General features: G+C 37.2%; 1 protein-coding gene across 1 annotated transcript; it reads right to left on the bottom strand.

The window, feature by feature from the left end:
- mapkap1 (MAPK associated protein 1) lies at positions 1–25,327 on the bottom strand. The gene is made up of 12 exons (XM_003439463.4): positions 25,137–25,327; positions 22,833–23,311; positions 14,017–14,106; positions 9,305–9,453; positions 8,559–8,731; positions 8,269–8,445; positions 6,168–6,277; positions 4,866–4,973; positions 3,935–4,075; positions 3,112–3,249; positions 2,597–2,694; positions 1–797 (listed from the first exon to the last, which is right to left on the bottom strand). The coding sequence occupies exons 2-12, from the start codon at positions 23,113–23,115 to the stop codon at positions 675–677; spliced, it is 1,590 nt and encodes a 529-aa protein (XP_003439511.1). The 5' UTR covers positions 23,116–23,311; positions 25,137–25,327; the 3' UTR covers positions 1–674.
- Between the last annotated feature and the right edge of the window lie 2,592 nt (positions 25,328–27,919).

The raw sequence follows: 27,919 nt of genomic DNA, 5'->3' as shown, positions 1-27,919 counted from the left end.
TTTAAAACTTTCAAATTAACATTTTTTTATTTCTAAAAGTGTTTGATCTTCTTAAAGCATGAAGAATATTTGCTATTAAAATACTTTTTTTTAAATATATGCCTGAAAAAAATGCTTTGATGTTAGACTGACATACCCAACAACAAAGTCCAGAGAGACCTTTTCATTTCCTAAATAAAAAATATCTCTTTACAATACATTAAAAATGTGAAACCTTTATTTTCACATTATGTTAAATCTGTTAGACGAGGAGGACAAAAGCAATAATACAGTCTGTAGCTTTGATTTTTTTTCGTGCACATTGCCAACTTGTTGAAGCTCTACAAATCCAACTTTGAGGACAGAGCTTAGATTCAGAGGCAATGAATGAACAAAAAGTTAAAAAAACTGACAAAAACACAACAGCCAAAACAAGTCTTTTTTTCAATTTTAGAAAAAGAATGACTTGACATTGGTGAAGTTTCAGGAACCTCCACCTTGCTCTGCTGAAGCAGACGTATATCCTGCAGGACCATTTTCTAACCATTGCTCTCTTCCTCTCATTTTCATCTGTTGTCACATTTCTGCCAGTCTTCTTTATAGGGATTGTAGATTTAGGTTGATGCTCTCCATATACAAGGCTATATACAAGGCTGTATACAGAGAATGTACTGACAGGTGGCAGAGGAGCCCGTCTATTGCCCAGTCTTCTTCTCCTTCTGGAAACTGAAGCTGGTCCGGCGGCTCAGTTTTCGTTGTTTCTGGGCAAAGTAATCAGCACGGGAGGTGCTGGCCCGGGACTCCAAGATGTAGTTTACCTGAAAAAAAAAAAAAAAAAAAAAAATCGGGAAAAACTAAAAATTATGAATTGACTTAAAAGATTTGTGTGATGCATTCATTTGTATTTCAAACACTGCAATACAGTACTGTGAAAAATTATTGAGCCACCCCTTTTTTCTTTACATCTTCCTTCTAAGGATCCAGACTTTCTGCTCTTTCTTTCTTTCTTTAATAACTGGTCTTCAGTATTAGCTGAAGGTGTTTGAAACTCAAGGGATTAAACAGTGTCACATAACAACTTAGCAAAGAAGCCATTTTAAAATTGTATCTTAACGCACTTTGTTTCTAACAGCATAAAACAAAAATGCATAATTTGCTCTCATTTCTTCAAATCCCAACAATCACACAGTTTGATAGTCACAAAAAAGCATTTTTTGGCATGAACAAGATGGAAAGAATACAGGCAGTCATAGTAAACATTTACTTTCAAGCACACATCTGCTGGACTGGTCCAGCAATTTCCCCCTTGCTTCAGCAGCTCTAGGCTGGAAGCAGAGGACTGACCTTTTGCCTATGCTAAAAGGTTGAAGGTTGCAGGAACCAGTGCCAGCACCAAAGAGAAAACTACCTGCTGCCCCATCAACCCAACCAAAGCTACCAAATGGCACTCTCGCTAACCCTTTATCCATGCATTTCACTCCTCAGAACCTAGAGGTTACAAGCACTGTTTCCAGCTCTTAGGAAGCCACGCACACATCAGGCCAGGAGTGTTGGAAATGCAGACAGCCACCCGAGGAGGTTGGGTGATCCATGCGGTCAGCCTTATAACACAACCGGCATTGACTTGAGCTGTACACAGACACTGATTTAACAGAACCTGGTTTGCCCTGGGGCATTGGCGGAAGTAGAGTGGGATATTTGTAAACGTCACCATGTATGCACATGGTGACGTTTACAAATATCCCATGGTGATTAGCGGACATAAAACACAGGCAAAATGAACAGAAATAGCTCCTAGTTGACTGACCCAGGTTTAATAGGTTGGTAGAGCAATGTTTGGGGGTGTACTAACAAGAGCTATGAATATGTAATGTCCATAGCACAAAAGATACAGGAGAGATAAGGGACAGACTTTATCTATTGAGTCCTGACACTCGCACTGAAGAGAACAGTTTTTGGTGGGAAATAATTGTTGAGGCATATGGTATGCTAAAACTTTGGACCAAATTATGACCCAATTCAATTTCCTGAGCCTGAAGAGATGTGCACTGCTTGTGTGCATCCTGCTCAGAATGTTAAATAGCACCAACTAGCCTTTCCAAAGTCACCTTTATGCCCTTTCCTATTAATGGATGTTCCATTTGAGCTCACTGGCAAAGACCTCATTGAGCCATTTCACCAAGTGCACGAGGATATAATTTTTGGTTTTGTCCTGGTGGATCATGAAACATGATATTCTGAAGCACTGCCTGTGTGCAGCATCTCTGCAAAGAGTGTCACACATCAGCAACTACAGACATGTGAGTCTCTTTGTACTCATGGTGTACATTTGCAAATAAAAATTATGCAATAGTTTTAACGAGTTGAAGGGCACTGCAATCTAATCAAAGCTGACCAACAAAAGGAAAATCATCAAGGGAAATAAGTACATTAAACTGTACTTGCGTAAACATTCGTTCTTTTAACATTCCAGAGATTGTTCTGATCTGCTTAGTCTCTTTTGCCACTCCTGCTTTGCCATATTTAGCAGGTATTAGAATAACTAACTAAATCAAAACTGTTAAATCTTTGTCCTCACAGAAATGTGCTCCAGCACAGACATTTAGCTCAAACTCACCTTCAGCACTATTTCATTGACAGTAGCAGCATCAGACTCAAAGTAGAGAGGCTTGTAGTCATGATTGCTGAGATAAGTGAGTTTAAATATTGCATGACCTGTAAAACAAAAAGGAAAAACATGTTTCATTAGACAAAAATGACACAAACTTGTCCAACAACCATTCTGGGCTGACTACAGGATAGGAGCAGGAAATGAAACAATTTGAATGTCAACAAGAATGTCAGTATGATTTGGCGTGTGTCGTTCTAGTGCACCTTTCATTAATTTCATTAACACCAAAACAGCTGAAATGCATCAATAACCCCGTAAGCTACTTAAATTGACCAGATCAATATCCCAGAAGTTTAACTGACTTCTGGGATGAGGAACTGAGTGTTCCTTTAATTTTTGAGTAGTGTAGATGTAGATAAATGGATAAAAGCAAAATAAACCTTAAAGGTAACGAAGGTTTAAGTACATGAATATCGTGTTGACATGTGCAGGGTGACCTAATGTTTCTGTGGTCCACTCACTAGGGCTTCTTTCCTCCACAAGGTCACAAGCACAAAGGTGGTCCGAGTCAATGGAAATGGGTTTCTGCCGAATCCAGAACTTAGTACTGGCTTTCTGATTGGTGACAGGATCAATCTCCAGTTTTTCTCCTGAAATCCCTGATGAGATACCCATATGTAAAACATGACGGTCAATGAATTTCACACATGATACACATTCACTGTGGGCGCTGCAGAATGTCGTGGTAGCCACGCATTTTTTATTTTTGTTTTTCTGTCTTCCTTGCGGTCGCCAGCTTCCAGGGTCAAGCCAGAGGGCTGTTCTTGACACCAAATTTTCTTCACTGCGCATGACATGTCCATACCACCGTAGGCACGCTTCCCTCATCTTTTTTTCGATCGGGGCAACTCCGAGTCATTTTCGAACACCTTCATTCGTCACACGATCCAGGCGGGTTAAGCCCACCATCCACCTGAGGATCTTCATCTTCGCATTGAGGATCTGCTAATTTCCACCATGCATACTTGCAATAAATTTGTTACCTCTAGTTGTTTTGACTGTTTTTTAAAAACTGTTTTATTACAAGTTTAAACAATGAATTTTTTTTTTTTAAAAGCATTTAAAAAAAAAAAAAATATTAGTAGCCAATACAGCTGCTATTCAAAAATCACTAAATATGAGATGCATCATTCTTTGTCGAGAAATAGGGACCCATTGTATTTCAATTATTAATAATCATAAAACATCCATTAAAAAAATCTTTGTAAGCTGCACACAATGAATTTAATTAAAAAATACTGACTGCAAATTGTAAGCAGATAATGTGCATCAAGCAGTTTGTACCTAGCTGGACATCTGTGGTGAAACGCAGTTTGTGGATCATGCTGATCTTGAAGGACTTGTAGTGATGACTGCTCAACATGTCTTGGACTGTGGTGATGTCAATAGGAGGGTCTTCCTCTGAACTCTCTTCACCTCTGGAGCCTGAAGACAGAAAGAAAACAAGAGCACTCAGAGAGTCCAACTACCCCTGAAGGGCAAGGGCTATACTAAAACTTTGATGTTGCTCTTCCAGAAGGAAGAAAATATGTAATCGGTTTGTTTGTTTGTTTGTTTGTTAGCAGTCTAGCGTCCAAATTTTCCAAAATATTTTTTTTTTATTCTGTTGAATAGATACCAAAATAGCTCCAACTGATTTAATGTCAGTAAAAACTGGGTCAACGTCGAGTTCACGCCAACTCTAGGCAATTTAATTTAGGTGAAAACTGGGTCAACATCAAGATCAAGGTCACACCAAATCTGAAAATCAGTATACATTTTAGATTACACATATTTTTTTAATTAATTGCCTTTAAAATTAACAGTATAGTAGGATATGAGTACCTAGGTTGGCTAAGCATCTGACCTTGACCTTCACTTTTAGTGCCCAAGGTCAAAGTTGGTCTTTCATTTTTGTTTTGTTTTAAAGAAACCATATCGAGTAATATTTCATATGAAAGAGCATAGAGCGAGCTGTACAACACACTTGACATATTCTGGCGTCGAGAATATGCGTCTGGACTTTAAGTTTCTTGAAGACATTTCACACAAGCTAAGGTGTGAAAAAGCCAACTGAAGAAGCTTCTCAGATGAGAGGTGAAACGTCGTCAAGAAACTTAAAGAAGTCCAGACACTTTTTCCAAACATAATAACTTTTGTATGTACCTTACTTAGTCCATGCAAAAAGTTTGCTGTATAGAGGTCTCATGACAACAGTCATTCTAAGATCACTTACTGTTTTCTCTGACCAGGCAAAATTCCAGGGTACTCTGGCTCTCCAGTGAGGAGTCCAGGTCTACTGCTACATTTGGCTCGGTCTGCTTCTCGAGGCGATACAAGGGCCCTGTTTGAGAATAAGAGTATTTACATCAACACAGCACTGACAACTTTTATTGATATTGTAAAACTCTTATGAGAAAGTTATTTTTTAACAACTTGGGTCTTGTTTTTAGTTGTTACTTTCAAACTGGTGCCAGACTAATTGTTTGACTGTGCTGCAGTTGTTCAAGTACAATGAAATGTTAACTAATAGGAAAGCTACTGGTAACAACTGGAACTGTAGCTATATAAATATATATTTTTAAAAAAAGAAACATATCCAAAATAATCTGGGATCCTCCTTTCCCCGTGACCTTCGGACTAATCAGATACTGTAACTCCTCCTGAAGTCTGCATGTCTCATGTGTCAAATTGTCAAATTCATATTCATTCATGTGTCAAAATCATATTTTAGAAGGAGAGTTTCAAAGTGAAATGTTTTATGCTCTACAACCACTGGTTGCTGTCACTAATTAGAGACCAGTGTCATTAGGGTCACTGCAGCTCTACTCCACCAAACTTCCCTCTTAAGAGCAAAGATATTCTATGTATTATTAAATTTCTAGCCATTCCCTTTGTCTCCTCCGAATTCCTGTAATGTGAACCTTCTTTGGTTTGACTTCTTTAGACCAAACACAGTTAATAAAATTACCGTCTCTCAGAAACAAAACTCTTGTTGATTAAAAGAGATACTTATTTCCATCACTGACATGCTATCCTCAAACACCTACACACGGTAACATTCTGCAACTTTATGAAAAGCGTGTTCATAGTAGAAAGCAGAGATGTCCCAGGAGAAGGAGGGAGGACTCCCAGCATCTGGGAAGTGACTGGAAAATGACTGACACTCAGCTCTCATAACTGCCACCCGCAGCTTGCTAAGTGCCTGTATCTGTATATGGCACTCGGGGTGGAAAGTCAAGTTACAATCTAGGCAGTCTGTAGGTTAATCACTCCTTATCTAGCAATGTGAGGTATATAGTAAAACATGCCAAAAACTATTTTCAGACACAAAATACAAAGATGTAGAATTATGCCCAATGTATCCAAAAGAGATTATATTTATGGATAAAGATTATGGATAAAAATTATATTTATGGATTATATTTATGGATAATTCAAGGAAAACAGAAACTGTAACTTACAGATCATAAAAAGACAGCACACTGTCTTACTTGCATTAAAGAGAGAAGGGAATAAATGGTGCAAACATCATTACCTGAGCCTTTCTGTGAACCTTTCCTCTTCTTGAGAGCTTTCTGGAGAATTTCCTTCATAGTCACCTTCAAATTGTCCACCGGAATTAGAGAAAAACCATGAGCAGCATTTCTAAAATGGAAAAATATAAAATAATTAAGAATGCATTAAGCAACATTTAATGGTTCTGATTGTTTCATAGCAATAAGATGCGAGTATCAAGGTACTTTTTTTTGTGCTAGCACAAACTGCTAAGCTGAAGACACGAAGACAAGATTGTAATCTGAATAAATAGTCTACTGTGTCCTGCTTTTAATTTGCAAACAGCAGGAAGTTTCAATATGCTGTTTGTTTTGAATAGCCACTTCATTTATTTCTAATCTCAAATACCTTATTTGGAACATTTTACTTTAATAGTTTTTGAAGAAATTATTACCATAGACCTTTCTTTTAACAAATAAACAGTATTACTGTTGTATACAAATGCCTTCCTGTTGGCAAATATTCAAATATTTATTTAAATGCAGCACAAAATAATCAGCCTGTAAAAATTTACTTGTGCACACCCTAACATCGTTTAATACTGGAAATATTTAAATGCCATTTTATTTATATAGCGCCAAATCAGGGAGGGTGTCCATCTCCCGAATCCAAACTTGAAGCTGATTCCACAGAAGAGGGGCCTGGAAGTTAATACTCTATGTCCCATTCTTCTTTTGAATACTCCAGAAACAACAAGTAAGTTTGCAGTCTGAGAGCAAAGGGCTTCATTGGTGTGATTAGATTATTAAGATAAGATGGGGCCTGTTTACTCAAGACCTTGTATGAGGTGAAGGATTTTAAATTTGATTCTGGATTTAACAGGGAGCCAATGAAGGGAAGCCCATATAGGAAAAAATATGCTCTCCCTTTTTAGTCCCCGTCAGTATTCTTACTGCAGCATTTTGGATTCGCTGATTTTTACATCAGCTTATAGGACATCCTGATAATAAGAAATTACAGTAGTCCAGCTTAGAAGTCAAAGAAGTCTTTATCACTCTAAGACATGATGTTATTAATTTTATAGATACTGCACAAATGCAAGAAAGCATACCAACCTATTTGTTTAATATAAGCACTGAATGACATGATCATATTAAAAAAAATGGGTCTAAGATTCCTCACAGCGTTACTCAAGGCCGAGGTTAATGCCATCCAGAGTTGGCATCTGGTTAGATACCATATTTCAAAGACTTTTAGGGCCAAGTACAATAACCTCATTCTTATATAAATTTGTGAACAGAAAATTAGTGGTTATCCAGGTTTTCATATCTTTAAGCTATTCCTTCAAGTTCGATATCAATATATATCTTTTAATGATACTGCCAAAGGGAAGCATGTATAATGTAAACAGAATTAGTCCTAGCACAGAACCCTGTGGAACTCCATAATTAACTTTAATTAATTATAGATTTCAGCTATCATCTCCACTGCAAGACCATCTCCATCCAACATCACGATTGAAGAAAAGGCAATTACATCTCTAAATAAAGAACAAAAAATCACCATGCCACCAGCTAAAAAGGGGATGTTAACCGTTGTTCTAAACTCAAGTTGTGTTAGGTGACCTCGATAGGTCACATGACAGGACAAGGCAAGGTCTCACAGTGGTTTTACCCAAAACCCTGATGCTAATGACCCATGCCTTTTTTCACAACTTATGTGATGATGCACATGATTAATAGTGGGTCAATAATCACCTCCTAAGGGACAACCCAACTACTGTTTAAATACATTGGCTGTCAACTTTTAAAACTGAAGAAGCCTCTTGTTTGAGAGGTGAATCGTCTTCACGAAAAGCCAAAACAAAACAAAACAAAGCAAACAAACAAAAAAAACATATGTTGCCTTCCTGTTTAGCTCTTAAGGCTACCATGACCTGGACGACTGTGAGACTGTGAACCTACACAGCCAAACTGGTTGTTTACGTCATTTTGTGCTGTCCCAACAATGTAGTTTTATTCATAGATGTAAATCATTATCTTAGTCCTAGCAAGACTTGTGTAAGTATCTATAATTAGACAACTCTATCAGCTTTCCACCATTTGTTGTTGTAAGTGATATATCATTCTTTTCATACTTACATTCTAACAAACAGTGACTGCCTGGCAGCGATGCCAGGGGAGGAGTATTTCTCCACCAAGGCCAGAGTGCTGAAACCAAACTTGTGTATTGGCTCATTGGAGTCTAGCGGAGGGAAGTCAGTGTCTACCTCGCCATCATCTTCAGCAATGTGAAGGCAATAAGCATTCACATTTTCACTGTTGGACATGTGGAAGGATTTAGATATAGAGAGACAGAAAAAGTGTGTTACAAAGAAAAAGACATCCTGTGAAATGTAGCAGTTTTATTTTTTTAGCCATTTTGTGCTCACTTGAGTTTGGGTTCTCGTCCCTCGCTTGTGTATTGCCAACAGATAAGTCCAATGAGGTCATGGACACGGGCATTGGCAATGGTCACCACTGTCATTGGATGTACTTTCTCCTGAGTCATTTGCATTGATAGGTAGACGTCTATCTTTTTTGTAGCTGTGGTACCGATGTGGCCCTAAAGTTGAAGAGAGCATTGTACAGTAAAAAAAATTACATCAGGCTGCTAGAGTCAGCATGGGTCAAAGTGATGTACATTTTGTCATCAGATTAGATCATCAGCATAAGCACGTTCGTATGTCTGTCAATTGTGTGGCTGCACAGATTCACCTGCTGAAAATGCTTGATAGCACCATATGCCTTTGAGGCATACTTCAAAACACAAAGCTTTTTGAAGTCCTACCCAACAAATGAAATGATTTATTTCTACTGTGGCATTCTACCATCAAATGCCAAAGGAGAAATAAATACACAATTAGATTAAAACTGTGTTGCGATTATTTGGGTAATAACTTAAATAAAATTTATAACTGCTTATTTAGTTAGAAACAAAATTTTCACCCTGAATTGAGTGAAAATTGAGTACTGTCTTGACTATCATGATATATGGAAAAACCTATACAAAGAAAAAGCTTATCAATTCTTGAAGAAAATCAAATTGAAGACAAAGGTTTTCCCACTCTACAAAACTGGATTCAAATCCTATTATTTAATGTCCAAATAAACCTAAATAAAATGTTGAATAATTCACCTTGCCATCAAATTTAGAGTATTCATTGAAGGGATTATTGAGCTGCTGAGGACACTGCTCAAGCCTCAGTGACAAAGTGGATTTTGTACCAGCTGTCCGTGGCCTGTCTTTAAAGTCGCGCTTTTCAAACAGAGACCCCAGATCTTCCACTGGACAGAACACACAGAAACAGAAAAAAAAGAGTTAACGTATACTGATGGAGTTTTGTCAACTAAAGAGCTTTTGTGTCTGAATCTAAACACATTATCTTAGAGGTTTTGCTGAGAATTTCAGGAGATTTTATCAAATACCTCATGTTGATACACTGGTGTGAAAAAATGTTTGACCATTTCCAGATGTCCTATTTTTTGTATGTTTGTCACACTTAAATGTTTCAGATCATCAAACAAATTTCAATTTTAGACAAAGATAACCAAAGTAAATACAAAATGCAGTTTTCAAATGAATTAATGATTATTAAGCAGGGAAAAATTCCAAACCTACATGGCCCTGTGTGAAAAAGTTATTGCACCCTAAACCTAATAACTGGTTTGGCCAGACAACAACAGCAGTTGCAGCAACAACTGCAATCAAATGTTTGCAATAACTGACAATGATTTTTTCCAGCCATGTGGAGGAATTTTGGTTTATTCATTTTTGCAGAATGGTTGTAATTAAGCCACACTGGAGGGTTTTCGAACATGAACCGAATTCGTGGTTCATTTACCACAGCAAGTTTTATGGGACCTGAAGCAGCAAGACAGTCCAAGACCATCACATCACCATGATATTTTACTGTTGGTATGATGTTCCTTTTCTGAATTCTGTATTACTTTTAAGCCAAATGTATAAGGACACACACCTTCCAAAAAGTTCAACTTTTGTCTAGTCAGTCCACAAAACACTTGGGGAAAAAGTCTTGGGGATTTCTCAAGATGTTTTCTTGCAAAACTGAGACGAGTCTTTATGTTCCTTTTTTTTCAGCAGTGGTTTTCGTCTTAGAACTCTGCCATAAACACATATTGTGATTGGTGATTTTATTGATTAGCATTCAAATATCTCAGTGAATACAGAATAAAGATTACCACAAAGCAAGAAAGCACGAGACAAGGCTAATCAAAAGGTATTGGCTGAAGCATATGCTTATTACGCCAACCCTTTTAACAAAAGATCTTTTAGCATGCAGCTCCTGTACACAGGGCTCGAAGCAAAGAATAAAACAAAGCAAAGCAAACAAAAAACAAACAAACAAAAAAACTTTCCACCTTAGATAAGTAACTACATCAAAGCAAAACAACCAAGAGTTTCAGAATTATTATTTTTGCTCTTTTCATTCTTGATTTATATATTTTTCTAATACTCTATTTTTAAACATGTTTTTAAACAAGGAAAATGAACAACACCTTTTTAAATCACTTTCATAACTATTCCACAAGTTAACTCCTCTAACAGAAACACATCTCTGGTTTACGTTTGTCCTTATCTTGTTTTATTTAAAGAAATCTGTTCCCCTTAAGTCATATTGACTCTCTCTGACTTTAAACAGCTTCTGAGTACTGCAGCAAAGCAAGTTATTTTGTGCTTTATACATTATCTGTGCCATTTTAATTCAACTAAATCATAAAATTTCAGGGTATTAATAAACAAAATGTTAGTTGGTTCTATATAGTTTGATTGATTTATAATTCTTATTGCTCTTTTTTGTAACTTTAAAACAGGAAGAGTATTTGTTTTATATGCATTACCCCATATCTCTAGACAATAAGTCATATATGGAAGCAGCAGAGAACAATAAAGTGTGTATAATGATTTCTTGTTCAGGACATGCTTTGTTTTGTAGAGAATAGCAATGGATTTGACATTTTTGTTTTCACATGGTTTATATGAGACTTCCAGCTCAGCTTATCATCAATTATCACTCCAAGAAATTTATTTTCGTACACTCTTTCAATTTCAATTCCATTAACCTTGATTTTAGATACATTTTTCATTTGTCTAGTGCCAAAAATAATAAATTTTGTTTTGTTTATATTTAACGATAACTTATTTATATCAAACCAGTTTTTTAATATATTTGACTCCTTTTCCACTGTAGTCAGAAGCTGTTCTAGGTTTTTACCTGAGCAATGCAGAGTGGTATCATCAGCAAACAATACACATTTTAACAGTTTGTAAACACTACATATGTCATTTATATATAATATGAATAATTTAGGGCCCAGCACAGAGCCCTGAGGAACATCACAAGTTACCTTCAACTGATTAGATTTTACATTATTGATTTCGACATATTGATATCTGTCATCCAGGTAACTTTTCATCCACTTGTATGCTATCCCTCTTATACCATATCTCTCTAGTTTATTCATTAATATAGAATGATCAATTGTATCAAACGCCTTTTTTAAGTCTATAAAAACACCAACAGTATATTCCTTATTATCTATTGCATTAGATATCCCTTCTACAAGTTCCATCACTGCCATCGAAGTGGACCTTTTCACTCTAAAGCCATATTGGTTATCACTTAGGAGATTATGCTTCTCAATATATTTATCAAGTGTATTAACAAATAACTTTTCTAAAATTTTTGAGAACTGTGGGAGTAGTGATATTGGTCTGTAATTGGTAAATTGACATCTCTCTCAGTTTTTATGGATTGGAATAACTTTTGCTACTTTCATTTTTGAGGGAAACATACCAGTTTGAAAGGACAGATTACAAATGTATGCGAAAGGTTGCACTATATATTCTATAACACTTTTAACTAACATCATGTCAATACCAAAACAGTCAGTGGACTTTTTATTTTTAAATGTTTTCACAATGTTAATTATTTCTCTATGAGTTACAGCACCAATAAACATGGAGGACACATTCTGAGTAATATGTTTATTTAGGTCGTTATTATTTCTTGACTCTGGAATTTCCTTTGCTAAATTAAAGCCAACATTTACAAAGAAATCATTAAATTCATTTACAATGTCTTTAGTTTTATCAAGCACAATATCTTTATCTTTTTTAAAATACTCTGGATAATTCTTATTTTTTGAGCCCTTTTTGATTATACTATTTAATATCCTCCATGTTTCTTGTGTGTTACTTCTACTTTGCTCCAATAATGTGTGGTAATATTCTTTCTTACTTGTTCTTATAATATTTACTAATCTATTTTTATATAACTTGTACTTTATTTCAGCATCTTTTGTCCTGTTTTATGAATCTCTTATATAGATTATTTTTCTTTTTACATGCATCTTCTATCCCTTTTGTGATCCATGGCTTATTTGATCTGTGATGCTTTCTAGCGATTTTCATTAAAGGACAATGTTTTTCATATAGTGAAATTACAGTTGATAGGAGTGCATCATATGCACTATTTGAATCTTCATTTGCAAAAACCTCATTCCAATTTTGTTCCTTTAAGTCCACCTGGAGGGCAGCAATGGCTCTTGTTGTTCTATGTCGTATCATGCCAAATATTTGATTCTTTTGTTTAGTTTTGATCCCAAAATAATTTTGAAAAATTGCAAAAACGGGAAGATGATTGCTTATATCAGTTATAAGAAGTCCACCTACTATTTCATAGTCAATTTTATTTGTGAATATATTATCTATCAATGTAGCTGTATCAATTGTTATTCTACTTGGTTTTATAATTACAGGGAAAAGGCAGTTACTATACATTGTATTGATGAAATCTGTTGTTTTCTGATGTCCATTTGGGTTTAGCAAATCTATATTAAAATCACCACAAATTATTTGCACTTTTTTATCATTTAGGTTGCTAAACATAGCAGCAAGTTTTTCATTGAATGTGTCAAGGCATGATCCTGGTGTCCTATAGATGCAACTTATAATTATATTGCTAGCTTTTTCAACATGGATTTCAATAGTAAAACATTCCAATATGTTATCTATGGTGCTTGACATACATTCAATCAGACTACATTTTAAAACTTTATCTACATATAAAGCAACACCGCCTCCTTTTTTATTCACCCTGTTCATTGTAAATAATTCATGTTTCTGATATTGCAATTATATTAAACTTTTTTAACTTACTTAAACATTCTGTAATTTTTGAAAATTTTTTATACAGGCTTCTACTATTGAAATGTATGACCGACAATGCATTTGCCATTTTAATATTCATATTGAATTGGTCATCTGTATAGTACTCACAAGTATTATTGTTGTTATTGTAGAAGTGGTTATCTGGGTCAGTGTTACTTTCAGGGTCATGCATGTTATGCTCTGCATAATTAAACGTTTTGAAGTTCGTTTTCTCAACACATTCATTTAGAAACTGCATTTTGTTTACTTGTGTTATCTGTCTTGTGTTATTTGTTTGATGATCTCAAACATTTAAGTGTGACATGCAAAAAAAAAAAAAATGGAAATCAGGAAAGAGGTAAACACTTTTTCACACCACTGTATAGTACGTAAGTGTCATTCACTTCACTGGTTCAGTTACTGATTCAGGTTCAATAAAGACAGATTTTTGTCTTTGATTACTTAAAATGTTAACATACTCTTCTATAAATGCTTCAATATATATTACTAATGAAGTCATTTGAACATGCAGATCCTCAGCAAACTATGTAATCAGAATGACATTAAGGGATATAAATGACAAGCAAAAACAACGTTTGTAAAACATGCTACTACAAAGTTTGTAAAATGTGCAATTTAAATAAGTAAAGGTATTTAGAAATGACTAGGAACAGTACCTGATTGGGAAGACGCCCTCTCTTTCCACTGAATGTTTTTGCATTTGATTTGGTTCTGTCGCTCTTTTCTTAGTCTTTCAAGTCTTTGGGCTACAAAGAAAGGACAGCTGGTCATTAACTTCTTTGCATACAAAAACAGAGTCACTAAAACTTAGTTAAACATCCAACAGATCATCATTTACAACACATCATGAAAATTATTGTAAATTCCTGTAAACAACTGCTTCTATAGAATGTAGATCACTGAACAGTCATTATTTCCAAACATAGAGGATGTCATTGCTCTCCAAAAGTTTGATTCAGTTGACTTTACTATTTTATTATACATGTAACAAGCATAGCCGGTATAATGAAATTTGCAATATCAATCATGTTATTGTATGTTATTGTGCAGAAAGCAAAGTAACATAAAACACAGAATAAGATTAAAGATTTAAAAAGGAGGGAAATTAAAATGCAATACAATATCATACAATAAAATATAGAACAAGATGTATATAAAATATCCGATTAGTAACTTATTGCTAGTCTGTTATTGCTGAAGTGGCGGTATATCACAGCTTCAGATTCAGTCATTGTGTATAATATAGTGTATGAATGTGTGTTTAAGAGAGTCCATTTGATAAAATACTTACGAAATATGGTCAGAGATAGAGTTACACTCATGTCGAATGCAACACTTTTAGATGTCTTTGATGACAAGTTGCTGACAGTTAACACTATTAACAGTGTGCTCAGCTGCTGTTACTACCCACTGCAGGGCCCTTTGACCAACAGTCGCCTAGTTACCATACCACACTGTTATACAAGATGTTATAATGCTTTGTACAGTGCAGTAGGAGATGCTACCAAGGTATTTTTCAACCTCCTCAGAAAGTGTAGGGATTATTGACATTTTTGTATCAGACAGAAGGTGTATCTATAGAAAATGACATAGATTAAGGAATTTAAATCTTGTTGCCTGCTCAATTTCTGCAGTTGATGAAAACTGGGTTTTCTCTGCATTTGCTGGACAAGGTGAAATAATTTCATGACCAGCTTAGAAAGGAAAGAGGTACTAATGGTACAGAGCTATAATCGTTAAGTAGTGTTTAAGGGCAAAGTGAAGTAAATTGACTTCTACTTATATAGCACGTTTTTACTCTGAGCTTTTTTTTTTACCACAAGTCTCTTTCACCCAGTCTCTCACACATTGATAGAACCTTTATACTAGGGCTGGGCCATATCACACCATTCACGGTAATACCAGTATAATGTTGGGCAACGATAAGAAAATGAAATATCGCAATAGAATATGGGTAAAACGCGCATGCACAGTGCCTTTGTTTTCATACGCACATGGCGGAAAAAGCACGGCGGCGACGGAGAATGAGAAAGGTGAAAGCGGATCGTTGAATGAAACTGATGAACCAGAATTGGTTTGTAAAAATGCTGCAACTTCAGTGGTGTGGAACTGGTTTAGCTTTCGTCCATCAGATACACACCAAGGCACTATTTTTGGTAGAGCATGCTAGCGGGCCGTCATTATTACCGTGTTTTTTCGAAAATACGGCACACTTTAAATCAATCCTTCGATTTTTCTGAAACTCAAGAGTGTCCCTTATAATCCCGTGTGCCTTATGTATGAATTCTGGTTGTGTTTACTGACCTCGAAACGATTTTATGTGGTACACGGCGCTTGACAATTTGTCAAATGTTTTAGTACGACTTTGCTAAGCTACGAACCGGCACCGCTTGATGGATTGTCGGAGCATTGCGGCTATCGTAGGCAGGAGCCTCACGAAGTGATACGTACTGTGCATCAACATAATATTACAGTATTGTGTGAGTATAATCTCTTTTTAAATTTTGTGGATATTATACATGGTTATGCTGAGGATATGTCGACCAATTTCCACTGGAAATGCCTTTTTGTTAAACTGTCAGCAAGGAATTTGCATTTGCACTGTAACTTTAATGCACATAAAAAAAAAAAACAGCTGCTTGTTTAAGTGAAAATACATTTATTTTATTTTTTTTGCACTAATAAAGTTGTGGAGTTGTAAAGTATTTTGTCTAGTGTCAATTATATCGTCAGTTATATCGTTATCGCAAATTTTCAAATGTATATCATGATAAATATTTTTGGTCATATCGCCCTGCTCTACTTTATACCTTTATAACTCTCATTGATATAGCTTTATATGTAAGGCAATAATTGGATTGCTGCCTTCTATATATGTTCCCTTCTTGCAATCAAACATGCTGGTCGTTATTCTCTTCATCCACAAGATTACTTGTTGCTTTCTGTTCCATTTGCACAAACTGAACTTGGCAAAAGAGCTTTTGTCCATTTAGCACCCTTGGCTTGGAACGAGCTGCAGAATGACTGGAAAATGACAAAATTAATTTCATTAAGTGCTTTTAATCCATAACATGCAACTGTTTCAATTAGATTGCTTGTCATTTTAATTAAATTTTATTTGCATTTGTGTGTGTGTGTGTGTGTGTGTGTGTGTGTGTGTGTGTGTGTGTGTGTATGTGTGTTGTTGTTGCGTGTGGTTAATTGTGTCATTTTTGTAACTGCGTGATACTTGCTGCTGCCCATCTTGGCCAGGTCTCCCTTGAAAGGTTTCAAGGGTTTTTAATCAAAATGGGATCTTCTTAGTTAAACAGAGGTTAAAAAAAAAAAAAAACAACCTTTATATCCACGAATGTTTAACTTTCTAACAGTCGCACTCTGATGACTGCATTGGGGACAACTTGGGGATTCAGGATCTTTGCCAAGACTGGACTAGCTGGCAAACTGATCCACCACCCTTCTAACTAGTACATAACCCACTGTACCTCCTGAGCCACAGCAGCCAATAAATAGTACAGTGAAGACAGTACTCTCCATCAACCTGCTGGAATGATAGGCAAAGAGATGATGGTTGAGAATGGTGGTGGTAGTGGTGGCTTTAATATGGGTAAACACAAGTCTCTCAGAGTACTTCATTACAGTAGGAGTAAGGGCTATAGGGAGGTAGTCGTTCAGGCAAGTTAGTGGTAGTTGTTTAGGCATAGGATAATGTCGACTTGGAAGCATTTGAGGACAAGTTAAAGATGTTAATAAACACCTCAACCAGCTTACTGCCACATGCTCTGATCACCCGTTCTGGTATACCGTCAGGGCCAGCAGCTTTGTGTTAACTCACTCTGTTTAGGGAGGACCTGAACTCAGAGGGCAGAGGCACATGGCCATCTGGTGGTGGCAGGGTTTTGATGGGAGTCTCTGTATTGAGTCTGTCAAAATTGGCATAGAAATGGTTTAATACATCAGGGAGTGAAGTATTATGGACAATAGGGGAACTGCCTGTGCTCATGTGATCAGTTATTGCACGTATTCTTTGCCACAGGCTCCGTGGGTGATTGTGTTATAGGAGGGCATTATCAATTTGTCATGTATAGTTTTGCTTTGCAGTGCTCTTTTAGGATTGTACCTGCATCTGTGGGCTAGAGTGCCGCCAAATCTAAATGCAAGGTATGTCTATCAGCAAGAGACAAACGTCATCCTTTATCTAAACTTTGAATAAAGTTTAGATAAAGGATGACGTTTGTCTCTTTGTTTTCTGATTTGGGTATACGTCTATTAAGTTCTTGTGACAGACTATGCAACTTTTTATACTGAGGAGGGATATACTTCTATTTCTGTGTGGGAACCCTGGGTAGCTTCGTGATGATACGGATTCCAATCAGTACTGGCAAAACAGCACTTGAGGGTAGACTCAGCCACTTCTGGCCAGACTGTAACCATCTTAGTTACAGTTTATCCCTTTCTGTAAGTGGTCTGTTTCTGAGTAGTAAGAACAAGGAGTGGTAGTCCAAGATGAGCGCAGGGTAAGCTCCTTCGTTGTGAGTACAGTAGAGATCGATTTAAGTCCAAGGTAAGCCAAGGCAGCTCAACAATCCACAATAATAGTGGTAATAAATGTTGGAAGGGTGGTATATCAGTACCATGCTGAGAACCAATTAAGTGAGCTCTTTAGAATGACCCATTTCTCTCAAAAATGTTTAAAGGCTTTCAGAATGACTAGGTGCTTAATTTTATACCCCTGAATTAAACAATTAAGAGATGTGACTCACTTCTTTTGTCCATATAGAGTACCACTAATTGAGCCTTTAAAGAAAAAGACCATTAGTTTTCATGAAGCCACACTGACTATCTGGCATGTAAATTTTTTTAATAATATGACCAACCCTTTAAATACAGTTGTGTACACAAATAAGTATAGCAGTTCAAAAAGGGCTAGCATAAAATAAAACTTGCATGGTTGTTAATCCATGTCTTACCAGCAGCCACTGGTTTGTCACAGCTATCTTGGTGAAGTCCTGATGAGAGCCACAAGAGGTCAGTATCCAGTGTCAAGTCTGAAAGTCTCAGAGGATTGCAGCTTTCTACCCACAACCCAAAACCATCCCCTTCACTCTAGAAAACTTAATACAAAAGTCAAGGGAGCCAAAAGGAGACAATGTCTACCTTTGGACTCCCTCTTTCACCAAAACCAACTTTTCCTTCCAAATAAAATTTCTGAAAGTAGTTGCAAACTCACTTTAACCTCACTATAGACAATTTTTACAAAACAAACAATATAGTACACCAACACCCCTCAATTGATGACTGATTAGATTAGATTATAACACCAAACTTTAGGATTATGGGGATAATAGAAGAACATGACACAACCAAGTCTGTATTCTGGTGGGTGGCAAGACTCGTGGGTTAGTGAGGTCTGTTTAGCCATATAATCTTTTTCCATGGCATATAGAGTCTCAGCTGAGGATATCCCTGATGAGCCAATCAGCAACAAAATGAATACCACTGTCAAATGAAGTTAATTACATAGATTATTTTAACAATTTTGGATTCTGATGTCCCTGCATAGACAACACTGGAGACCAAGCACCCTTCGCAGCATTATTTCGAGTCATTCTACCCTCCAAAACTCCCGAGGTCCTCATCCCATATCCCATTAAGATTAACTAAGACACCCAGGAACAAGCCCAACCATTCACCCATGGGATGCAGAAGATCTACTGCCTGCATCCCATTACTGGACTCTGCAGAACAGCCCCAGCACTGAGGTCCCTTTATTCTGTTGGGTCAAAGTTGTTTTGGAAGCACAAATAGAGATGCTTTCTATACGTTAAGGAGGGCACCATCATCAATTTGCACTAAGAGTGTAAAATACTGGTGGGTGCTTGCAATTTAATTGCTTAACAGTAATTAAATGGCAAGCAAAAACAGAGCATGTGCTTTAAGATAATCAAATCTAAATGGAGAATTATTCTATTAAATTCTGGTCTTGTTTATAGTTCTGAATGTCATTTTTAACAGTAGAAATACTGCAATTTTGAAACTGAGAATGAAATCTTTTTTTTTTAGGGGGTTGGTTTTTTTGTGTTATTTATCCATTTGAATAATTAACAAAATATAAAAAGAACAAATAAACTTAAGCATGGTTCTGGAAGTATTGTTGTCCCATCAGTTTCTCAGTGCTCGGTAGCATACTAAATTTCACACATGATATGAAATGTATCTATTTATTTATTTATTTATGTATTTATTTATTTTTTATTCAGCTTATACCACAACACTAGCTGTGGCTTTTCAAATTATATAATACACTGCTTTTATACTGGCTATCAGGAGCACTAAAGAGCACATTTAGACAGGACCTGTATTAAATTAGCACAATTTTTACTGTGATTCTAACCACATAAGGACAACACAACAAACTTCTTACACAGGGCAAAATATCCGGACACACAATTTGTGAAACTACGGGTAGGCAATATAGCCTCAAAATTATATCACACTATTTCAATGAAATTTACTGCAATTATGTTTCTGTCGAGTCGAGTCAAAAAAAATAAATAAATAAAAAACAGAAAAAAAAACCCAACAGCAACAAAAAAAAAAAAAAAAAGAACTTCATCTGTGAGAGCAGTTTCCAGGCAGCAGTATTTATTACTGCAAACAAAGTTAAGGATAGCTTAGTCATTTTTTTCGAATGAGCTATTGTCATTGATGGCAACCATGTAATTCGCAGTGTGAATATATTCCCACAAGATGCCAGGAGTAGCAGTATTATAGTGGAATATTCTTGCATTACAGCAATACGATGATACACCATTAGTCAACCATAAGCACAAAAGCAGCCTAGGTAATGTTTTCCCTGCTCAGCCCACTCTTGCACAGGAATAAATTACCACCCCAAGTGGAGGGCTTCAAATATCTCACAATCTTGTTCATGAATGAGGGCAGAGCAGAGCTTCAGCCTTGCATATAGATTGAAGAGCTTGGCCACTTGAGAGGGGCTTGCAGTGGAGCCGCTGCTCTTCCACATTGAAAGGTGACACTTGAGCTTGTTCAGGCATTCGGGTCTCTTGGAAGGCTACGAGAGGAGGTGTCCAAAGCATGTCTGGCCCCAAGGGAGACCTATGCCCCAGAGATTAGCTGGCTTGGCAGCGTCTTGGTATACTCCTTCCAGAAGAGTTAGAGGAGGTGGTCAGGTAAAGGGAGGCCTTGGTTGCAGGGGAAGCCTAGACCTAGCAGAAAATAGATCAATCCAAATGGATTGACTGTTCTTTTTCCACTGTGGACTGATTGTACAGTTTATATCTTTAATGACTTTAAAAAAACAAGTATTGTTGGAACAGTGCTCTTGGGTCTAAAAGCCTCATCTTTTCTCCTCAAAACACACATCCTTTTACTTTCAAATACACACCTTAAAGCATAACTCGTAAGCTGGAGAGGAAATGGCAACTCACTCATTTAGAAGATCATATTTTAGCCTGGAAGATTAGTTTTTTGCTCTATAAAAAGCCCTCTGTAAAGCTGGAAGATCTTACTATTCAGTACTGAGTGAAGAAGAACCACCCTAGGTTTCTCTTCAGGACTGCAGCCAAAATTGTGCTTTTTAGACCCCATTCCTACAAGACTACTCAAAGAAGCATCATTTACCATTAATAAATGCTTCAAGCTTAAACATAATCAACCTATCTCTATGACTTGAGTACGTAAGACAGGCCTTTAAGCTGTCAGTGGCTAAACAGTTACTTTAAAAGCCATAACTTGACCCACCTGTCTTAGCTAATTTTATGGGCCAATCTCCAATCTTCTTTTCATTTCAAAAATTCATAGTAGTTGTAAAACAGCTAACTGATCCTCTGCAGAGGAATGGTTTATTTGAATTGTTTTAGTCAAGTTTAAGAGCTTATAACAGCACAGTAACAGCTTCAGTGAAGGTTACAAATGTGGACAAACAGTGGACTCATCTCTGTGCTTGTCCTCCTAGGCCTCAGTTCAGCGTTCCATACTGTTGACCATAATATATTAAATGGCCTGTATTTGTATAGCACTTTACTTAGTCCATAAGGACCCCAAAGCGCTTTACACTACATTCAGTCATCCACCCATTCACACACACATTCACACACTGGTGATGGCAAGCTACATTGTAGCCACAGCTGCCCTGGGGCACACTGCCAGAGGCGAGGCTGCCGGACACTGGCGCCACCGGGCCCTCTGACCACCACCAGTAGGCAACGGGTGAAGTGTCTGGCCCAAGGACACAACAAGCGAGACTGTCGGAGCCGGGGCTCGAACCAGCAACCTTCCGATTACAAGACGAACTGCCAACTCTTGAGCCACGATTATTACAGCAATTCGAGCATGCTGTAGGTATTAAAGGTACTGCAGCTAACAGACTCCAATTTGTTCATGCAAATTGAGTCTTCTTCACACACTAAAGTTAACTATGGAGTTCCACAGGGATACCCAACTTTATTTATCCATGAAGCCAGATAACATACAGATTATTTAAACTGCAGGAATTTCTTACAGACATAAAGACCTGGATGACCTGATTTTCTGCTTCCAAATTCACATAAAAACTGAGGTTATTGTAGTCTGACCTAAAACTCTTATAAGTTATTATTGGGAAGGGCTTTACCTTACAATATTAAGCGCCTTGAGGCGACTGTTGTTGTGATCTGGTGCTACATAAATAAAATTGAGTTGAATTGATTTTGAGCCAAATAGTTCAAGCTTTGTCTTGTCTGACCATAGCAATATTTTCCACAAGGCATTTGGCTTGGGCATGCCGGCAGCTTCAAATTTCAGTTGAGCTTCTTTATTGGTCAACATCCTCTCAGTCCATGACAATGTAAAACTCGCCACAAGTCTTTAGGTAAGTCATTATAAACGTATGCTGAATCACCATTCCAACCTGAAAAATGAACAGTTTAAAGAAATTATTAAAAGTGCCAAATTACTATTACATTCATGCCCATGATCCACTGGAGCCATAGTAGTAATGGTAATAATACCGACAACAACAACAATAAGAAAACTGAAAATGTAAAACTGAATTCCACATTTGCTGAAGTAGTGGTTTTCCCTTACTTTTTGTCATCATGGCGGAAATGTTTGCAGAACTTTGGTTTTATATAGAGTAGGCACTTGATTTTGGAGCACACAGAAGCTGCGTGACACATAGTCAATGATTATTCATTTTGCTGTGTCATTTGTCATCTCCATAACCATATTTAATGCAATATGTCACATCATATAAATTACTTAAATGCACAATGAACCACAGTGTAATCCCAAGCTTTTCACATGCGGTGCACACAATTTAACTCAGTGAAACCACTGGCCCTGATTAGCCACACAAAACCCCTTCAAACAGCAGCAGAACAGGCTTTCTGGCTGTCTCCCACCATAATGACAGGAGGGAGGTCTGACAGAAAGCTGGCCCAACTAACAAGCTAAAGCCTGAAGATGAGTTTACCTGTGTTGGAGCGCCGACGAATGCCAAAGTCCCAGCTGGAGGTGATGTCCATAGACTGAGAGAGGTCACAGGGATGACTGTCTGTCACACTACTGCCCCCCTCATTCAGGAGGCCTGACCCAGTTGACCCAAAGCTGCTACCAGGGACCAGAGAAAGCTGGCACTTCTCAAGATCAACATCCTGATCTATTAGCACCATCTCACACATTCCAGTATCATCACTGGTCACATGAGATTGTCTGATGTGAGCCAGGATAATGGCCGGATTGTCCAAGAATGCCATTTCCTCTGTTTGGCTAAGTGTGTCTTTTCGCTTTGGAAATTTTCTCACCCTCTTGCCTGTATGCCAAAGGGTTCCTTTTCTTTTCTTATCAGTCTCTGTTTGAGAGTGTTACAGCTGTGACTGATGACAAGAGAAGTGTCACCTTTTCCATCTTTTGATTACTATTTTTTCAGGTCCAAGGTAGGCAAAGTAGTCCCTAAGGAGAGCAAAGAAATTGTTATTACATGTTGCAGTCTAGAAGTAGGATTTCAGCTCAATCTTTTAAAACTGATATATTTAAAAACTATAAGCTCAATTCACAGCCCACTTTAACTTCCAACTTTCACAGTTTAAATAAATAAATACAATAAACTAAAACAAGAAGCAAATCTCTGCCAAGGCAGCTCACTCTCAGGGCAGTATTTACTTTTAAAGGACTAGTATTGTATTTTGTATACATTCTTTGGTTTTTGTTCTTTATACAGTCCAGATCAAAAGTTTAAGACCACTTGAAAAATGCCAAAAAAATGTTTTTTCCATATTTTGCATGGTTTGATCTTAACAAGGTTCCAGTAGAGCTTCAACATGCAACAAGAAGGAATGGGAGTGAGACAAAACATTTCTTTTGAGCATGCATTTTATTGAAAACAACGCTTAAACTGAAACAGGCTGTTTTACACCCGATCAAAAGTTGAGGACACAGCTAGCTATTTGATGTGGGACGGTAAACTTTAATGTTTAAATGGATCTATTTTAAAGATGTAGAGCTCTAATGTGCAGGTGCTGTCTTAAAAATCATCAATGGCAGCAAAATCCCACTCAGTGATAAAACTGTTAGGTAGAATTAAAATAATTATTGTTTGCGCCAAATCACCAGATTAAGTGAAGAATTTTCTCATCATTTTTAAAAACAGTGATGCATTTTACTGGATATTTAAAGATTTTTATTGCAATTTGATAATATCTCTAAAGTATAGGTAGCACCCACAGGAACAATTTTGTATGGAAGAAGAGTCACATGATTCCTGAATCGCCTATTTTGTGATTGGTCAGATGTCTGGCCGCACATTTCGTGTGAATGCACAGGGGAGACCCTTCGTTAACACAGTGACTTGATAACCAGCTTTGTGTGATCGGTTATCCTGATCGTCAATGTTAAGATAAGTGAATCCAGACAATGGAAAGATACCCTAAATATGTTGAACACACATAGTTTATCCAACTCCTGCTTCACAGTATAGGCCTCAGCTTGGCTGAGGAGGCTTTAAAAGTCTCAACAGTTAAAACAAAGATCTGACACAAGATTGTCATTTTGCCAATGATCTCTTCAAAAGGATTTGAACTTTGATACACAGACAAACAAAAACTGAAGTTTGACTGTCCGTGATATTAACACTGAACATAAAGATGTTGATAATTTCAACATGTAAATAAGAGCTGTAAGCCAGGCCAAAACAACCCCACACTCAAACTGGGTTGAACGAGATACCCACGTTAACATGTCCAATAAAGGATCAGGACCAGACCGCCAAGGTTTTTTTAACTTTAGTAAATAAACGTCAAACTATTAATAAAATATTGTTAGGTTTTGAATAGTTCCCATTGTATGCGGCGGGGCCTAATCTTTTATTAGAAGATCCAGTTATTGCAAAGAGCTTCTAGACGACGCTAACTGCAGCTAATAAATGCTGTAGTGTATTGTCAAGTTTGTCCTTGCTGACAGCTTAAGGGTCTTCTTCTCTAAGGCGAAATGTGTTGTGGCGTGTAATGCCAAGTGATACTGTTTGATACCTGCAAAAGCACCTCATTTAATGATTCGCCGTAGCTTTTTTTAATGCTAACCATCGTAGCCGGCTGACTTCAAAGTAATACTTTTTTAAATCAGGGCCCGCCTGGTTAGAGTGGCAAAAGGGTTTATGTTTAGCATCAGGATTGCAAAAATATTTCACCAGAAGCGGTTCTATCTAGTAGCTTGCAAGCTCATTTAAGCTAACGCGACCAGCATTTGCGTTGAACCTCCCTTGTTTAAGACGACGTCTTACCTTTAGATTTATCCGCCAAGGGAAAGAAACATCCACGATTCTCCATATGTTACAAGCATAATCATAATAGAGTCAGAAACTCTGTTCATCACGACTAATGTTCCACATTAAAGTCATAATACAAACACAAACCAACTCAACCTGGTATGCTCTGCCTAACAACCAACCCACAACCAGCCCAGCGATACTTCCGGTTCCGTTACTTCATGATAAAAGGAAAAAACAAACTATGATTTCGTTTTCACAGAAAGCATCAATCATCGACATATTTTGCAACATTTTTATCCTTATTACGCTTTTATTAAAATATATCTCCTAACACACAATAACTGTTTATGAAAATATTATGACTTAATTTGATAAATTATAATTAATTAATTAATTAATTATAATTTCATTATAATTATAATTGTAATAAAAAATATACCTGACAGTCAGGGAGGGCATTTTATGTTCTTCGACCTAAAATTAGGTCCATATATATTTGGACTCTAAAACAAGTTTGTTTGTTTTTTTACCTGTTTACTGAAACATATTCCAATTCTAGTTATATAATTGACATGGACATAATATTTAATATAATAAAATTTAAACTGGAATGAAGAGTTCAGGAGATTCAGCTCCTTAAAATGTGCCACCCTTTTTTTAAAGACACCAAAAGTAATTGGGCAACTGGCTCAAAGGCTAGGGGAGCCTAAAGGTTGTGGTGAAAGAGTTCATTACGTTTTGTTCTACACTGAAATCGATAGGACAGTGTTAACTGCACAGTATTGCAGGCAGCATTTAGTGGAGATGGACAAGCCGCAAGGAAATGCTCCAACGAGCCACGATATAAACATGCCATTATTTGCATCTGTCGCTTTTCCAGTGTTAATCAGACCCTTCCCAGCTACATCAGCTCAGCAGTGTTGTTGCTGGAATAATTTAAAAAGTATCTGGCTGCATCCTCCTCTGTGTAAGGATGATTGAAGGTATGTTGAAATTATTCCAAAAAGTCATTAAAGAGATGTGAGTACATTTATCGATTTTGTCAAGCCTGCTAAAGTAAATAAAATGCTTAATTTACTAACAACATGCATAATTTTAAGAGAAAGCCGTATAAGCTGTATAATATGTGTATTTGTCATGTTCCATGAGAGTGTCTGTTGGCGTGCTCCCAGGGTCCGCCTTCTGGGGCGGAGGTTTTGGTGTTGCATCAGATAGCATCACCTTAAGGGTTTTCAGGTCCTGCGCAGATCAAATGTGTGCGGTGATGGAGCACATCTTCGAACTGAGCCTGAGGCTGGGGAGAGTTCAACAGCTCTGGAAAACTCTTGTGTTGTACCAGTGCCAAAGACTCCATGTCCCAAGAACTTCAAAGACTACAGGCCGGTAGCTCTGACATCCTACCTGATGAAGGCCCTCGATCGGTTGGTCCTAGCTCAGCTTCAGCCCCTGGTGAGCTCATCACTGAACTGACTTCAGTTTGCCTGCCAACTTGGCATTGGAGTCGATGATGCCGTCACTCACCTCCTACATCGTTCCCTCTCTCACCTGGAGACTGCTGGGAGCACTGTGAGAATCATGTTTTTTTATTTCTCCAGTACCTTTAACACCATTCTTCCCACAGTCCTTAAGGACAAGCTGGAGAACAGAAGTGGACCATCACCTCACAGCATGGATACTGGACTACCTCAAGAAAGGACAGAGCAGGCTGTACCTGCTGCAGAGGCTCAGGTCTTTTGGATTGAGGGGCCCACTCCTGAAGACCTTCTATGACTCTATGCCCCAGACAACATAGACCCTGCAATTCCTGGGAAACAAAAACCTGTTCTAAACTGCAGCAATTACCCCACTTTGTTTTCCATAACTGGGTGCACTAATTGAAGCTTCTCCTGTGTCTAAAAAATAATAATAGTTATCTGAATACCTAAACAGTTGTCAAAATACAATCCAGGTAAGTAAGTCGGACTACGGACAAAGGTTTGAGATTGTTTCAGAAATGCTAAGCCCCCAGCATCCAACATCAACATGGAGGAGAGGAAGGCACTCACATCACTTATAATGACAATAACATTATCATCCTTCTGGCAGACAAGGGTAGGTGCATGGCTGTGCACCAGAAAGACTATCATGAGAAAATGTTGTCACTGCTCAGTGACAAAAATATTTATGAGCCCCTGAAACGAGACCCAGGAAGTGGTTGCAGGAAGAGGGTGATAGATTCTCTGAAGCAGTTAGAACAAGAAAATGCTATTGACTGGGTCTCATACCACAGGCTATACCCAGGGGAATCTATACCAAGTCGTTTGGTTTCCCGAAGATGCATAAACAGGGTGTAGGGTGTACCAGTTTTCTGTATGATCAACTCAGTCACCTATAACATTCCAAAGTTTCTGGTTTGAAAACACTATGTCCAGAGGAAAAGAATCAACCTTTTCGGATTTGTTGCATGGTGGACACAAAAATGTACATTAGCAATTAAATAACAGAATAAGGCTTTCAAAACATTAAAAAAAATGTTCCCAAAATCTAATAAACTACAAAAAGAAACAAGCACAGGTTAGAAGGACCATGATTATTGGAGAAAATACTGTGATTTGGGTAAAAATACACCATTAGACAAGGTTTGGTGTACTTTAAAAAAAAAAGAAAAGAAAAGAAAAGAAAAGAAAAAATCCCTTTTCACTTCCTCCATGTAAAGATTGGCTACAATAGGTGACATCGGGGAGGCCATAGCACATCCATGTTTTTGTCTGTAAAAACCCTTGCTGTAATTAAAATATGTGGTAAGGCAAATGTCT

This window comes from Oreochromis niloticus, linkage group LG7, assembly GCF_001858045.2.
Source record: "Oreochromis niloticus isolate F11D_XX linkage group LG7, O_niloticus_UMD_NMBU, whole genome shotgun sequence".
Taxonomy (NCBI): Eukaryota; Metazoa; Chordata; class Actinopteri; order Cichliformes; family Cichlidae; genus Oreochromis; species Oreochromis niloticus.
Note: the sequence above shows the minus strand (reverse complement) of the source record. Positions and strands in the feature narration are given on the sequence as shown.